At 40.1% G+C, this 16,037-nt stretch overlaps 1 protein-coding gene across 1 annotated transcript in view; it reads left to right on the forward strand.

Moving 5' to 3' along the window:
- Nucleotides 1-15,823, forward strand: part of gxylt1a (glucoside xylosyltransferase 1a) — a 17,985-nt gene extending 2,162 nt beyond the window's left edge. Inside the window, 8 exon segments of the mRNA XM_052119602.1 lie at nt 2,923-2,933; nt 2,935-2,984; nt 2,987-3,051; nt 3,321-3,425; nt 3,427-3,573; nt 6,449-6,572; nt 7,114-7,286; nt 13,921-15,823. Of these exon segments, the coding sequence (XP_051975562.1) occupies nt 2,923-2,933; nt 2,935-2,984; nt 2,987-3,051; nt 3,321-3,425; nt 3,427-3,573; nt 6,449-6,572; nt 7,114-7,286; nt 13,921-14,091 (846 nt within the window). The 3' untranslated portion in view covers nt 14,092-15,823.
- Nucleotides 15,824-16,037: the final 214 nt, after the last annotated feature.

Here is a 16,037-nt window from a genome sequence, read left to right on the forward strand (position 1 = left end):
GGGTTCAGGTCTGGACTCTGACTGGGACACTTCAAAAGGTGGATTTCCTTTTTTTTAAGCCATTCTGTAGTGGATTTACTTCGATGTTTAGGGTCATTGTCCTGCTGCTTCACCCAACTTCTACTGAGCTTCAGCTGCCACACTGCCACCCTGACATTATCCTGTAGGATATCTTGATAAACTTGAATTCATTTTTCCCTTGACGATAGCCGGTCCAGGCTCTGAAGCACCAAAGCAGCCCCAAATCATGATGCTCTCTAATACTGTACTTCACCGTTGGGATGATGTTTTCATGTTGGTATGCGGTGCCCTTTTTACGCCATACATAGTGCTGCGTGTTCTTCCCAAACAATTCAACCTTAGTTTCATCAGTCCACAAAACATATTCCCAGTAGTGTTGTGGAGTATCAATTTGGTCTTTGTTAAACTTGAGGTGCACAGCAATGTTTTTGTTGGAAAGCAGCGATTTCCTTCTTGATGTCCTGCCATGAACAACATACCTGTTTAATGTTTTCTGTATAGTAGAGTCATGAACAGAGATGTTAACCAGTTCCAATGATTCCTTCAAGTCTTTATCTGTCACCCTAGGGTTCATTTTTACCTAGTGCCCTTTGAGTCATCTTGGCTGGATGGCCACTTCTAGAGAGAGTACCTATAGTACTAAATCATCTCCATTTATAGACAGTTTGTCTCACTGTGCACAGATGAATATCTACCGGCCACTTCTAGTGAGAGTACCTATAGTACTAAATCACCTCCATTTATAGACAGTTTGTCTCACTGTGGACAGATGAATATCTAACGGCCACTTCTAGTGAGAGTACCTATAGTACTAAATCATCTCCATTTATAGACAGTTTGTCTAACTGTGGACAGATGAATATCTAACGGCCACTTCTAGAGAGAGTACCTATAGTACTAAATCACCTCCATTTATAGACAGTTTGTCTCACTGTGGACAGATGAATATCTAACGGCCACTTCTAGTGAGAGTACCTATAGTACTAAATCATCTCCATTTATAGACAGTTTGTCTAACTGTGGACAGATGAATATCTAACTGGCCACTTCTAGAGAGAGTACCTATAGTACTAAATCACCTCCATTTATAGACAGTTTGTCTCACTGTGGACAGATGAATATCTAACTGGCCACTTCTAGTGAGAGTACCTATAGTACTAAATCATCTCCATTTATAGACAGTTTGTCTCACTGTGGACAGATGAATATCTAACGGCCACTTCTAGTGAGAGTACCTATAGTACTAAATCATCTCCATTTATAGACAGTTTGTCTCACTGTGGACTGATGAATATCTAACGGCCACTTCTAGTGAGAGTACCTATAGTACTAAATCATCTCCATTTATAGACAGTTTGTCTCACTGTGGACAGATGAATATCTAACGGCCACTTCTAGAGAGAGTACCTATAGTACTAAATCACCTCCATTTATAGACAGTTTGTCTCACTGTGGACAGATGAATATCTAACGGCCACTTCTAGAGAGAGTACCTATAGTACTAAATCACCTCCATTTATAGACAGTTTGTCTCACTGTGGACAGATGAATATCTAACGGCCACTTCTAGAGAGAGTACCTATAGTACTAAATCATCTCCATTTATAGACAGTTTGTCTAACTGTGGACAGATGAATATCTAACGGCCACTTCTAGAGAGAGTACCTATAGTACTAAATCATCTCCATTTATAGACAGTTTGTCTAACTGTGGACAGATGAATATCTAACGGCCACTTCTAGAGAGAGTACCTATAGTACTAAATCATCTCCATTTATAGACAGTTTGTCTAACTGTGGACAGATGAATATCTAACGGCCACTTCTAGTGAGAGTACCTATAGTACTAAATCATCTCCATTTATAGACAGTTTGTCTAACTGTGCACAGATGAATATCTAACGGCCACTTCTAGGAGAGTACCTATAGTACTAAATCATCTCCATTTATAGACAGTTTGTCTAACTGTGGACAGATGAATATCTAACGGCCACTTCTAGTGAGAGTACCTATAGTACTAAATCATCTCCATTTATAGACAGTTTGTCTAACTGTGCACAGATGAATATCTAACGGCCACTTCTAGAGAGAGTACCTATAGTACTAAATCATCTCCATTTATAGACAGTTTGTCTCATTGTGGACAGATGAATATCTAACGGCCACTTCTAGAGAGAGTACCTATAGTACTAAATCATCTCCATTTATAGACAGTTTGTCTAACTGTGGACAGATGAATATCTAAATTCTTCAAGTTAGCTTGGAACCCTTTCCAACTTTATGCAAAGTTCTTCTGAGAACTCTTGGTCCATGTCAGCAGATGCTTCTTGTGAAACTCAAAATATTTGAGTGCTTTTTATAAGTCAAAGTAGCTCTAACCCACACCTCCAATCTCTTTTCATTAATTGGATGCCAGGTTTGCCAACTCCTGACTTTAATTAGCTTCGTTGACCCCTTTAGCCTAGGGGTTCACATACTTTTCCACAGCACTGTGAATGTGTAATGGGATGTGTTCAATAAAGACATGAAAGATTATAATTGTTATTGTGTTGTTACCTTAAGCACATTGTGTTGGTCTATACTTGAGACTTTAATGAAGATATCACATTTCAAGACCAATTAATGCCGAAAACCAGCTAATTCCGAAGGGTTCACATACTTATTTTTTCCAGTGTATGTTAATTTGTGTTCCACGGATGAAAGTCATACAAACGATCCCTTTAAAGTTTTATATTAGTTAATTAGCAGTTATTAGTAGTTTAATACTGTTGATATAAAGCTAAAGATAACATTAATCCTTGGTGGTTTTTATTCAATCGGTATTTCTAATTATTTCCAGTATAAATGTTTTCAATGAGTTTTGGTCTCATTAACATAACAGTAATAACTCTGTTGTGTTCAGTTGGACTCGTGGCGGAGAGAATCCCTCAAAGTTCAACTACAGTATTTATCCCATCAGTTTCCCGATGACAACAGCCGAGAATGGAAGAAACTCTTCAAGCCCTGCGCTTCTCAAAGACTCTTCCTTCCTGTGAGTAAACTGAGCTGTGCACAAGCCAATCAAATCCTGATGTGTTAAGCCCGCCCTACATTAGTTACCACTGAATATGCTGTTGCATGCAGAAGTACATCATTGTAGGAAGTTATATTTTCCTCCTCCATACTTCAGTGAATCTCAGAGGAGATTTTCAGGTTATTGCTTCCCTAAACCGAATCCGATGTGACGCTTGAGTTTGACTTTAGGCACTTTGAAGTTTAATCGTGTTGTTAAATTTAATGTTTTAATATTGGATGTTTCAGCTGATCTTAAAGGAAGTGGACTCTGTGCTGTGCGTGGACACCGACATCTTGTTCCTGCGGCCGGTGGAGGACATCTGGAAGTTTCTCTCCGGGTTTAACGGCAGTCCGCGTGGCCGCTATGGCACCGGAACGCGAGGAGCCGCGGATCGGCTGGTATAACCGCTTCTGGCGACACCCGTATTACGGCAAGACTGGAGTGAACTCAGGAGTCATGCTGATGAACATGACACGAATCCGAGCTAAGCGCTTCAAGGTACGTGTGACTTTATTTATACAGTGACATGCATTAGGGGTCAGAACATGGCGTTTACAAAATTAACACATTATTATTATTATTTGTGTCATCGCTCAAGAAATGTTTTCGAATGTCTCCTTGTGACATTTTTATTATATTAATATCAATTTCTTATTAGGGAGGGTCTGTGTATCTCAGTGAGTATTGACACTATCTATCACACCTGGAGTCGTGAGTTTGAGTGACTCCAGTCAGGTCTCCTTAGCAACCAAACAGGCCCGGTTGCTAGGGAGGGTAGAGTCACATGGGGTAACCTCCTCGTGGTCACTATAATGTGGTTCTCGCTCTCAGTGGGGCGTGTGGCAAGTTGTGCGTGGATGCCGCAGAGAATAACGTGAAGCCTCCACTCGCGCTACATCTCCATGGTAACTCGCTCAAGTCACATGATAGCGTTTGGCGAGTCATTACGCCACCACGCGGTCTTAGAGCACATTGGGAATTGGGTGTTACACATTGGGGAGAAAATCAATTCAGAAGATCATTAGACGACAATGGATAATGAGGTTGTAAATACTTCAATCTTAAAATGTTTAATTTTCTTATTTTTAATGTATTGAAATGTAAAAAGATGTTGTTTTTTTTACTTTTGAATTGGTGCATATAAATGCAAGTGATTTAATCATTCTTACGTTTGTTTATTGAGTGAAAAACTGTAGAAAACATCAACATATAACAATATTTCCAACATGATTTTACTTTATACTTATATTAAATAATTAGAATTTTCTGTGCAACAGTGACTTTTTGGTTGACATGATGGTTATAAAATAAAGATTTTGAATACCATCAAAAAGGCTGAAGAAAAAAAACTATATATATATATTTTTTTAAAGATTTACATATTTAAATTTCATAGCAAAATTCCATCATATTAAATTGTTGGAATTTTGTAATGAAATGTGTGTATTTATTAATATACTATGTACCAATATCTATCTCTCTCTCTCTCTATCTCTCTCTCTCTCTATCTCTATATATATATATACATACAGTGAGGAAAATAAGTATTTGAACACCCTGCTATTTTGCAAGTTCTCCCACTTAGAAATCATGGAGGGGTCTGAAATTGTCATCGTAGGTGCATGTCCACTGTGAGAGACATAATCTAAAAAAAAAAATCCAGAAATCACAATGTATGATTTTTTAACTATTTATTTGTATGATACAGCTGCAAATAAGTATTTGAACACCTGAGAAAATCAATGTTAATATTTGGTACAGTAGCCTTTGTTTGCAGTTACAGAGGTCAAACGTTTCCTGTAGTTTTTCACCAGGTTTGCACACACTGCAGGAGGGATTTTGGCCCGCTCCTCCACACAGATCTTCTCTAGATCAGTCAGGTTTCTGGGCTGTCAGCTGAGAAACACGGAGTTTGAGCTCCCTCCAAAGATTCTCTATTGGGTTTAGGTCTGGAGACTGGCTAGGCCACGCCAGAACCTTGATATGCTTCTTACAGAGCCACTCCTTGGTTATCCTGGCTGTGTGCTTGGTCATTGTCATGTTGGAAGACCCAGCCTCGACCCATCTTCAATGCTCTAACTGAGGGAAGGAGGTTGTTCCCCAAAATCTCGCCATACATGGCCCCGGTCATCCTCTCCTTAATACAGTGCAGTCGCCCTGTCCCATGTGCAGAAAAACACCCCCAAAGCATGATGCTACCACCCCCATGCTTCACAGTAGGGATGGTGTTCTTGGGATGGTACTCATCATTCTTCTTCCTCCAAACACGGTTAGTGGAATTATGACCAAAAAGTTCTATTTTGGTCTCATCTGACCACATGACTTTCTCCCATGACTCCTCTGGATCATCCAAATGGTCAATGGCAAACTTAAGACGGGCCTTGACATGTGCTGGTTTAAGCAGGGGAACCTTCCGTGCCATGCATGATTTCAAACCATGGCGTCTTAATGTATTACCAACAGTAACCTTGGAAGCGGTGGTCCCAGCTCTTTTCAGGTCATTGACCAGCTCCTCCCGTGTAGTTCTGGGCTGATTTCTCACCTTTCTTAGGATCATTGAGACCCCACGAGGTGAGATCTTGCATGGAGCCCCAGTCCGAGGGAGATTGACAGTCATGTTTAGCTTCTTCCATTTTCTAATGATTGCTCCAACAGTGGACCTTTTTTCACCAAGCTGCTTGGCAATTTCCTGTAGCCCTTTCCAGCCTTGTGGAGGTGTACAATTTTGTCTCTAGTGTCTTTGGACGGCTCTTTGGTCTTGGTCATGTTAGTAGTTGGATTCTTACTGATTGTATGGGGTGGACAGGTGTCTTTATGCAGCTAACGACCTCAAACAGGTGCATCTAATTTAGGATAATAAATGGAGTGGAGGTGGACATTTTAAAGGCAGACTAACAGGTCTTTGAGGGTCAGAATTCTAGCTGATAGACAGGTGTTCAAATACTTATTTGCAGCTGTATCATACAAATAAATAGTTAAAAAATCATACATTGTGATTTCTGGATTTTTTTTTTTAGATTATGTCTCTCACAGTGGACATGCACCTACGATGACAATTTCAGACCCCTCCATGATTTCTAAGTGGGAGAACTTGCAAAATAGCAGGGTGTTCAAATACTTATTTTCCTCACTGTATATATATATATATATATATATATATATATTTGTGGTTATTCCAGGCCTCACCAGCAGATGTCACTGTTGTTCTTCACAGTTTCTCATATTTCCACATTACTGGAAGTGTTTCATCGTGTCATACAGGAGGGAAATATGTGAATAAATCATGTTGGTTGTGTATATCAGCTGGACTGTGGTTTGAGTGAACACTACAGCACGCGTGTCATTCACAGTTAGTGTGTGTGTGTGTGTGCAGAATGACATGACAACAGTGAATCTGAAGTGGTCTGAGCTGCTGATGCCGCTGCTGCAGAAATATAAACTGAACATCACCTGGGGAGATCAAGACCTGCTCAACATTATATTCCATCATAACCCAGGTACATGATGTCATCTGTAGGTCCATACAATGCAAGTGAATGGTTACCAGAACTGTAAAGCTCCAAAAAGCACATAAAGGCAGCATATAGTAATCCATATGACAGGCGTGTGTGAGAAACAGATCAGTATTTAAGTGCTTATTTGCTATAAATCAACACTTTCATATGTGAAAGCGAATCTAAACGGGCACCCACACCGATCATATCACTTCAGAAAACATGGATTAAACCACTGGAGTCTTATGGATTGTTTTATGCTGCATTTATGTGCTTTTTGGAGCTTCAAAGTTCTGGTCACCATTCACTTGCATTGTGAATATTCTTCTACAAATCTTCTAAAAAGAAAAGGTCTCACACATCTGGGACGGCATGAGAGTGAGTAAATGATGAGACAATTTTCATTTTTGCGTGAACTGTCCCTTTAAATCTATGAAAATCATATAGAAATGAACAACACTGTAAAAGATTGACGGTGTGTTTTTAAGAATCGTTCTGAACACATAAGAGCTCATAAACTCTGTCCATCTCTTGTCCAACACAGAGAGTTTGTTTGTGTTCCCGTGCCAGTGGAATTACCGTCCGGATCACTGCATCTACGGCAGCAACTGCGACACAGCCGAACAACACGGCGTTAACATTCTCCACGGCAACCGAGGGGTTTACCATGACGACAAGCAGCCTGCGTTCAGAGCCGTTTATGACGCCATTCAGAAGGTGTGTTTCCTGTCAGAGTATTTGAGGAATTGTTAGTTTTAGTTTTTGGATTATTAACATTTTAGGTTTTATGTAATTTAAGGTGGTGTAGTCTCTTAACATTAGAGTTTAATAAAGTCCGGGTGACATTTCATTAAGCGTGTGTGTGTGTGTGTGTGTGTGTGTGTGTGTGTGTGTGTGTGTGTGTGTGTGTAACCCAGCAAATCTAATTAGACTGTTAATTTGGGAAGATCCTTTGGGTGCTGCTGACACACATTAGTGTGAGGTGTCATAACCTGGACACAGCGAGAGTGTGTGTGTGTGTGCATGTGTTATTTGTGCGTGTGTTATTTGTATTTGTGTGTGTGTGTGTGTGTGTGTGTGTGTGTGTGTGTGCATGTGTTATTTGTGCGTGTGTTATTTGTATTTGTGTGTGTGTGTGTGTGTGTGCATGTGTTATTTGTGCGTGTGTTATTTGTATTTGTGTGTGTGTGTGTGTGTGTGTGTGTGCGTGTGTTATTTGTGTGTGTGTGTGCGTGTGTTATTTGTGTGTGCGTGCGCGCGTGTTATTTGTGTGTGCGTGCGCGCGTGCGTGCGTGTGTGTATAGCGTGTGTGTATAGCGTGTGTGTATAGCGTGTGTGTGTATAGCGTGTGTGCGTGCATGTGTGTATAGCGTGTGTGTGTGTGTGTGTGTGCATGTGTGTATAGCGTGTGTGTGCGCGTGTGTGTGTGGTCATTATGGTCAGTATTTCTCTCATTATACAAGAAGAGTATTGTGGGTCATTACCTCAATGAGATCTGTCACTATCACAGACTCATGATTCTTCTGGCTGCACGAGGATCATCACAAATGCACAACATACACAAACCTCTCATGAACACATTCAATATTACACTTCAGTTTCATTTCCTGCAGACACATTAGATATTCAGATGGATAAATGGATTCATTAATCTGTATATGCATAAAGAAAATGAGTTTTAATATTGGGACTGTTAATGAGAATGAGATGTTTATATGACAATAATGCAAATTATGCAAAGTGTGTTTAATTGTTTAGAAATGATCACAACAGAAAAAAAATAGAATTTCTGGGCCGATGTAATAACCGATAAGTTGCGTTTTAACCCATTAAACTGGAGCTGCTTAATTAAAAACGACTTACTGGAGACAAATTAAGTATTTAGCTTATAACTTCATGAAACATAAACGCAATATTAGAAATTACACATTGTTACATACAGCGGATGATTCTGATTAAATAGGAATAAAACAATGTAAAAGGTTCCTTTCAGAGAGATATTATATGACATCACTTTCCTGGTCACACACGCGGTTAATTTGTAAACCATGAGAGATTCTCTGCAATCGGCACAACAATAATAGTTTAATTCTCCCTGATATATATCGGTTGCTGATATATTGTGTGCCCTAGTCCTAGTCCTAGAGATAGGCTTTATTATCTTTATGCAAATTATCATTTTTATTTTGTTATTTCACTTCTTTAATCAACAACAACAAACCATATCAGAATGAGCTTTATTGCCAAGTATGCTTACACAAGGAGTTTGTCATGTTGACAGAAGCTTCCAGTGCAAAGAGAATGCACACATATACACATTTAGTGACATCACGGTGCAGTTTTAACTGCTCATGAGGTGGCCTGAGTAAAAAAACTGTTCTTGTGCCTGTTCTGGTGCTCAGTGCTCTGTAGTGCCACCAGAGGGCAACAGTGTGCTGGGTGAATGGTGTCCAGAGTGATTTTACCAGCCCTTTTTGTTACTCTGGATGTGTACAGTTCTAGCAGGGTGGACTGTCCTTTGTAGTCTTCTGAAGACTGATTTCATAGCTGAACCAAACCAGACAGTTATTGAAGACTCAATGACTGCTGAGTAGAACTGTTTCAGCAGCACCTGTGGCAGGTTGAACCTCCTCAGCTGGCGAAGGAAGTACATCCTCTGATGGGTGGAGTCTATGTGGGTCTCCCATTTCAGGTCCTGTGAGATTGCAGTGCCCAGGAACCTAAATGACTCCTGCTGCCAAAGTGTTTGCCTCTCGTTGGCGTCTAGGACACCGTCGGTCAGGTTTGGGTGTTTTGTTTGCCTCTCATTGGCGTCTAGTACACCGTCGGTCAGGTTTGGGCATTTTGTTTGCCTCTCATTGGCGTCTAGGACACCGTCGGTCAGGTAGGGGCGTCTAGGACACAGTCAGTCAGGTTTGGGCGTTTTGTTTGCCTCTCGTTGGCGTCTAGGACACCGTCGGTCAGGTTTGGGCATTTTGTTTGCCTCTCGTTGGTGTTTAGGACACCGTCGGTCAGGTTTGGGCATTTTGTTTGCCTCTCGTTGGCGTTTAGGACACCGTCAGTCAGGTTTGGGCACTTTGTTTGCCTCTCATTGGCGTTTAGGACACCGTCGGTCAAGTTTGGGCATTTTGTTTGCCTCTCATTGGCGTTTAGGACACCATCGGTCAGGTTTGGGCATTTTGTTTGCCTCTCATTGGCGTTTAGGACACCATCGGTCAGGTTTGGGCATTTTGTTTGCCTCTCGTTGGCGTTTAGGACACCGTCGGTCAGGTTTGGGCATTTTGTTTGCCTCTCGTTGGCGTTTAGGACACCGTCGGTCAGGTTTGGGCGTTTTGTTTGCCTCTCGTTGGCGTCTAGGACACCGTCGGTCAGGTTTGGGCGTTTTGTTTGCCTCTCATTGGCGTCTCATTTCTGTCCGTCAGAAAGCGGTGGTGATCCACTGACAGATACACATGGGAACTTAGAGTTGGTGTAATATAGTCCATAGGAGAGTGGGGTTGTCCTTTAGGTGTGCTTACACCAGTCTCTTAAATGACATCATGACCACAGATGTCAGAGCGAGGGTCTGTAGTCATTAAGTCCTGTATTTAGGGTTTCTTTGGGACAGGGATGATGGTGGAGCATTTGAAGCAGTAGGGAATTTCACACTGCTCCAGTGATCTGTTGAAGATCTGTGTGAAGATGGGGGCCAGTAGGTCAGCACAGGATATTAGACAAGTGGGTGAAACCCCATCAGGGCCCTGTGGTTTCCTTGCCTTTTGTTTCCGGAAGACCCGGCACACATCCTCTTCCCATATCTTAAGTGCAGGTTGAGTAGCAGGAGGGGGGTCGCAGGAGGTGTTGGTGTTTGTAGGTCAGATTGGGTGTGGGGTGTGAGATTGGGCTTTTCAAATCTACAGTAAAACACTTTCATATGTCAGCCAGTTGTTGATGCCTTACAGAGTTGGGGGACGGTGTCTTGTAGTTGGTCATGTCCTTCAGGCCTCTCCACACTGATGCCGGGTCATTAGATGAGAAATTGTTTTCTCAGAGTAGCTTCTTTGAGCCACTCTAATCTCCTTTGTCAGGCTGTTTTTGGCCTGATTATACAATACTTTATCCCCACCTCTGTAAGCATCCTCTTTGGCCTGACGAAGCTGCCCGAGTCCTGCCGTAAAACATGGTTTGCTGTTGTTGTTTTATGTTAAATAAGTCCTTGTAGCGATCCACATATCCTCACAGAAACTGATATATGATGTCACCGTATCTGTGAGCTCATCCAGATTGGTGTCTCCAGCTTCAAAAACACTCCAATCAGTGCAGTCAAAGCAGGCTTGTAGTTCCAGCTCTGCTTTATTGGTCCAACTATTTACAGTCTTTACTACAGGCTTAGCCGATTTTAGTTTCTGCCTGTAGGTCGGAAGAAGATCCCGACAGTGATCAGAGAGTCCCAAAGCTGCTCTAAGGACCGAGTGATAAGCATCCTTTATTGTTGTGTAGCAGTGATCACGTGTATGTACTGTACACGTCTGTATTTGGGCAGATCACGTGTGAGATTTGCCTTGTTAAAATCTCCAAGAATAATAATAAGAGAGTCCGGGTGTTGTTGCTCCGTGTCTGATCTGATAAGCCAGCTGTTGCATCAATGACCTGGACATATCTGTACAATTCTGTATCATCATCATCTCTGTTTTTCCACCTCTGATAAAATATAAACACATTGTCTTCATGTACACACCCTGTTATGGTCCCGGCAGACGTACTTCAGTGCTTGAATGTGTCTGACAGTAAAAGGCTTCAGTACAAGCACTCAGATGCCACAGAAGAGCTGTAAAATGTTTACTACCACTGCTGCGTATGATTGGCTGGCAGTGCCCATCTTCCCGTAAATAAATGGGCAAATACAGTAAACATGCCCCTCATGGCCTGACTTGTGCTCCATGAATCTAGAGCAACTTTTAATGGCCTCAAACAGGGTCTTTTTACATTTATATTTGCCTGAATGACCGTATATGGAGAGAGTGAGAGACGTTATGTGAGGCTATAGAGAAACAAGCTGATTTAAAAATGATTCTGGATCATTTTTGGGAAAGTCATGAATCTTGATTCCACCACTGATGCGTTTCTGAATCTAATCTGGAAAGGAAAAACACGTGAATATGTAAATAGATGTGTTCTTGTATGTGTTTTAGTGCCTAATATAAGTACTATAGACCAGAACAATTAAAACCTAATTTTGCTTTGACATTTTTGTCATGATCTTCCAGTGCTAATGCGAATTAGCTGAAATATTGGAGCTTGATTTAGATTAGCCACTAATCTAATCAGCTAATCAACATTACACTGACTCAAAGATCTTAAAGTCAACATGAAATGGCATTCGCAACCCATTGAACGTCCATAATGTGACACATTTTAGAGTGAAACAAGATATTCAAAAAACATTTTATACGGGACTTTTATTTATTTTATTTTTTTATTTAACTAAAATGGTCTGTTGTGAAAGTATTGATTGTTTTTATTGCTATTGCCGTTCCTTGTGTTACACTAACGATAACCGATGTTAAATTACGGTGTTATTTAATTACAAGATTTTAGACAGGCTAATTTTTTAAAGAGAGCTACAGTGAAATATAAACTAGATAAAACTAGACAAATAAAGTTAACATTTTAGACATGGCTAGCATGTTTTAACATGACATTAGCATGTTCCTAGGTGTTGTTAGCATGTTACTAGTTTGTTACTAGGTTTTGCTTGCATATTTAACACTTGCATAGAATTTGCTAGCATGTTTTAGTATGTAGCTAAAATGTTTTAACACTTAGCTAGGTTTTTGCTAGCATGTTTTAGCACTTAGCTGGGTCTTGTGTTAGCATGATGCTAGCATGTTTTGGCACTTAGCTAGGCAATGTTAACATTTGTTAGCATGATTCTAGCATGTTGATAGAGAGTTTTAGCACTTAGCTAGGCATTGCAAGCATGTTTTAACATTTTAGACATTGTTAGCATGTTTTAACATGACATTAGAATGTTGATGGGTGTTGCTAGTATGTTATTAGTTTGTTGCTAGGTTTTGCTTGCATATTTAACACTTGCATAGATATTGCTATCATGTTTTAGTATGTAGCTAGCATTTTTTAATAGTTAGGTTTTTACTAGCATGTTTTAACACTTAGCTGGGTCTTATGTTAGCATGATGCTAGCATGTTTCTAGCATGTTTTAACACTTAGCTAGGCATTGTTAACATGTTTTAGCACATAGCTAGTAGTTGCTAACTTGTAATGTTCTAACATGTTGTTAGCATGTTATGTCATGTTGCTAGGCATTGTTAGCATGGTTTAGCATATTGCCAGCATATTTCAGCATGTATTAGCATGTTGCTTTACAGCATACGTCAGAACAGCCTGAAGGTGTGTAATGAAATTGGTGGCTGTAGGTTGAATCCTCTAAAGGAGTTACTACAGGAAAATGTTTTCACCCTTAAAGTCAATCGGAAATTGGGCCTGTTCGGAAGTCCGCTTCAGGAATTCTGAAATTCTGATCAGTTAAATATAATAACCCGAGTCAGACCAGCCTGAAGGTTTGTTCTGAGTTTGGAGTCTGTAGCTTGAAAGCTGTAGGAGGAGTAAATGTTTAAAATTTTGGGTCTCAGAAGAAGCCAGAATAGAAATGTGTTTAAATGGTAGATCTTTTTCAAGCCAATAGAAAAAAGTAAATATGATAACATAAAAATAAAAAGTTTAAACCAAAGTAACAAAACCTCCCATTTAAATTCTGTATTATAGTGGTATAATGGATAAAGCCGTCCAGACCGCTAGAGGGCGCCGCTTGCTTACACAGTGTTGACTGAATCACTGAATGCAGAAACGCTGCCTTTTACATATTAGAAATCGTTCAAAGCCATTTTGTGATTTTAATCTTAATTCAATCAATCGTGCAGCATTAATGAAGATCATAACAATGTCTCAGAAGTCAAAGTCTGCTGGTTTCTCTCATCATGTAGCCTATAGGTAAATGCCGTTTTCACAACTGTCGCATCCGTTTATGGAGTTTTTTCCGCATTGACGTGAGAATGAGAGAATAAAAAATAAATATTACACGTTCTTAGTAGTGCCAAGCCTTCATCTTATCACTATTATTATTTCTGGAGTTTTAACAAAGTATGCTAATAATTAATTATTAATCAACACCATCAGTTTTTCATTCAGCTGTTTTCATGCTTGTAACCGACATGCCGAAGGTTGCATCGGTGAACATCGGTGCATCCCTAAATTAAACGGACTCTATTTTGATTTCATGTTGACTTCTGTGATGTTTAATGAACTGGTGCGACTCTGCAGTCGATCTGATGTTCTTCTGCTGGTTTTTAGTTTCCATTTGGAAAAGATCCAGTCCACAGTTTTCTTCTCCCACTGGAGGAAAAGCTAAAGGACGCAGAACACACGTACTGCGGTCGAGTCCGTCACATCTTCACCAAACGCCTGCAGGAAAGTGTCCGAGAACTACAGAGAGACGATGAGAAAACAAGACCAATCACGTAACGTGTTCGAGAGCTTTGAATCATGTTTATAGTTGTAATCACTCTCATAAAACCTCTCCTGACTAGTGACTGTGTATCACTGAAATTACTGATAGATCACAGACATCAGTCAGACGGTCAGAAGCTGACAATCAGTGGACATGTAAACACATAACCGTGTTGTGAAATACTCTTAATAACAGCGAGAACTGACAATAAATGCACTAAATGACCTTCATAATGTACATTACATGGTCAACTCGTGTGTGTGAATGAGAGTAAATCCCAGCAGACATGTTGAACATTTAGTGGAAAGATGATCAGAAGAGTGGAAGCTCTTATTCATGACAGTAGTGCTGAAATCACGTGTTTTTCAGGGGTTCACAAACGTTTTGGCCATATAATATATGTTCAAATGGTCAATGGTTGAATATTTGAGTTATAGATTTGGTTCTTATTGCATCTATTTAAGTGGTACAGATTTAATTTACATAATTGTATTTTAATGATGGTGATTTTTTTTATTATTATTTTACAATACAGAATTTTGAAAATAATTATTTATGTGAAAATAAATACATGTTGTACACAAAATATGACATTGTTCGTAAGTTTACAAATTTGTTTTGTTTTTCTGATTATTTGTCAATCTGTTGTTGGGGGCTTAAAATTTGTAAATGTGTAAATGTAAATTCTTGTGCCATTTGAAAATCACATATTATAAAACTGTATGATTCTAAAATTTAATTAATAATTTAGATTTGTATTTTTTTGTCAATAGCTCATTTATTTAAGTGTCAGGTTTTGTCAGTGTTTTGGGGGTATTTAAAGCATTCATGATTTCACCTGCATCCATTTGTCATAATGGGTGAAAACACGTCTAGCTCATATTTCATCCCAAAATCAAAAGAAACAAGAATTAGATTTTTGACATTGTTGCATTAACAATTAAGCTCCAAAACAAAAAGCTGCTCGTGGTGGCGCAGTGACTCGCCTCAATCCGGGTGGCAGAGGACGAATCTCAGTTGCGTCTGAGACCGTCAATTCGCGCATCTTATCACGTGACTTGTTGAGCGCGTTACCGTGGAGACGTAGTGCGTGTGGAGGCTTCACGCTATTCTCCACAGCATCCACGCACAACTCGCCACACGCCCCACCGAGAGCGAGAACCACATTATAGTGACCACGAGGAGGTTACCCCATGTGACTCTACCCTCCCTAGCAACCGGCCAATTTGGTTACCCCATGTGACTCTACCCTCCCTAGCAACCGGCCAATTTGGTTACCCCATGTGACTCTACCCTCCCTAGCAACCGGCCAATTTGGTTACCCCATGTGACTCTACCCTCCCTAGCAACCGGCCAATTTGGTTACCCCATGTGACTCTACCCTCCCTAGCAACCGGCCCAATTTGGTTACCCCATGTGACTCTACCCTCCCTAGCAACCGGCCAATTTGGTTACCCCATGTGACTCTACCCTCCCTAGCAACCGGCCAATTTGGTTGCTAAGGAGACCTGACTGGAGTCACTCAGCATATCAGTTGTACATTATTACAGTGCAACATATAAATGCATATCTTGGGTAAATGAAAAATGTATATATTTAATATTGAAATGTTGAACTGACCACAAGATAAAGAATTATTGTAAGTGTGTATCATAAACTGAGAATCGTGTCAGTGTCTCAATCGTAAAATGGGTTTGTAATGTAAATCTCAATGATGCAGTATATTTTTATTATAAAAATTTTTTCCCCTGATTTGTCTGAATCATCTCTTCATTAGTGGACATGCGCTAAAGATAATACTTGTTGGGTTTATCTGAACAGGTTGACTAGAATTAAAGGAATATTTTTGGGTTTAGTACAAGTTAAACTCAATCAACATCATTTGACTCGTGTTAATTCAGGTGGATTTTTCACAAGCGAAACAATTGGCAGAAGTCACAACTGTGAGAATGAAGCAGGA

Source organism: Xyrauchen texanus, chromosome 46 (genome assembly GCF_025860055.1).
Source record: "Xyrauchen texanus isolate HMW12.3.18 chromosome 46, RBS_HiC_50CHRs, whole genome shotgun sequence".
Lineage (NCBI taxonomy): Eukaryota > Metazoa > Chordata > Actinopteri > Cypriniformes > Catostomidae > Xyrauchen > Xyrauchen texanus.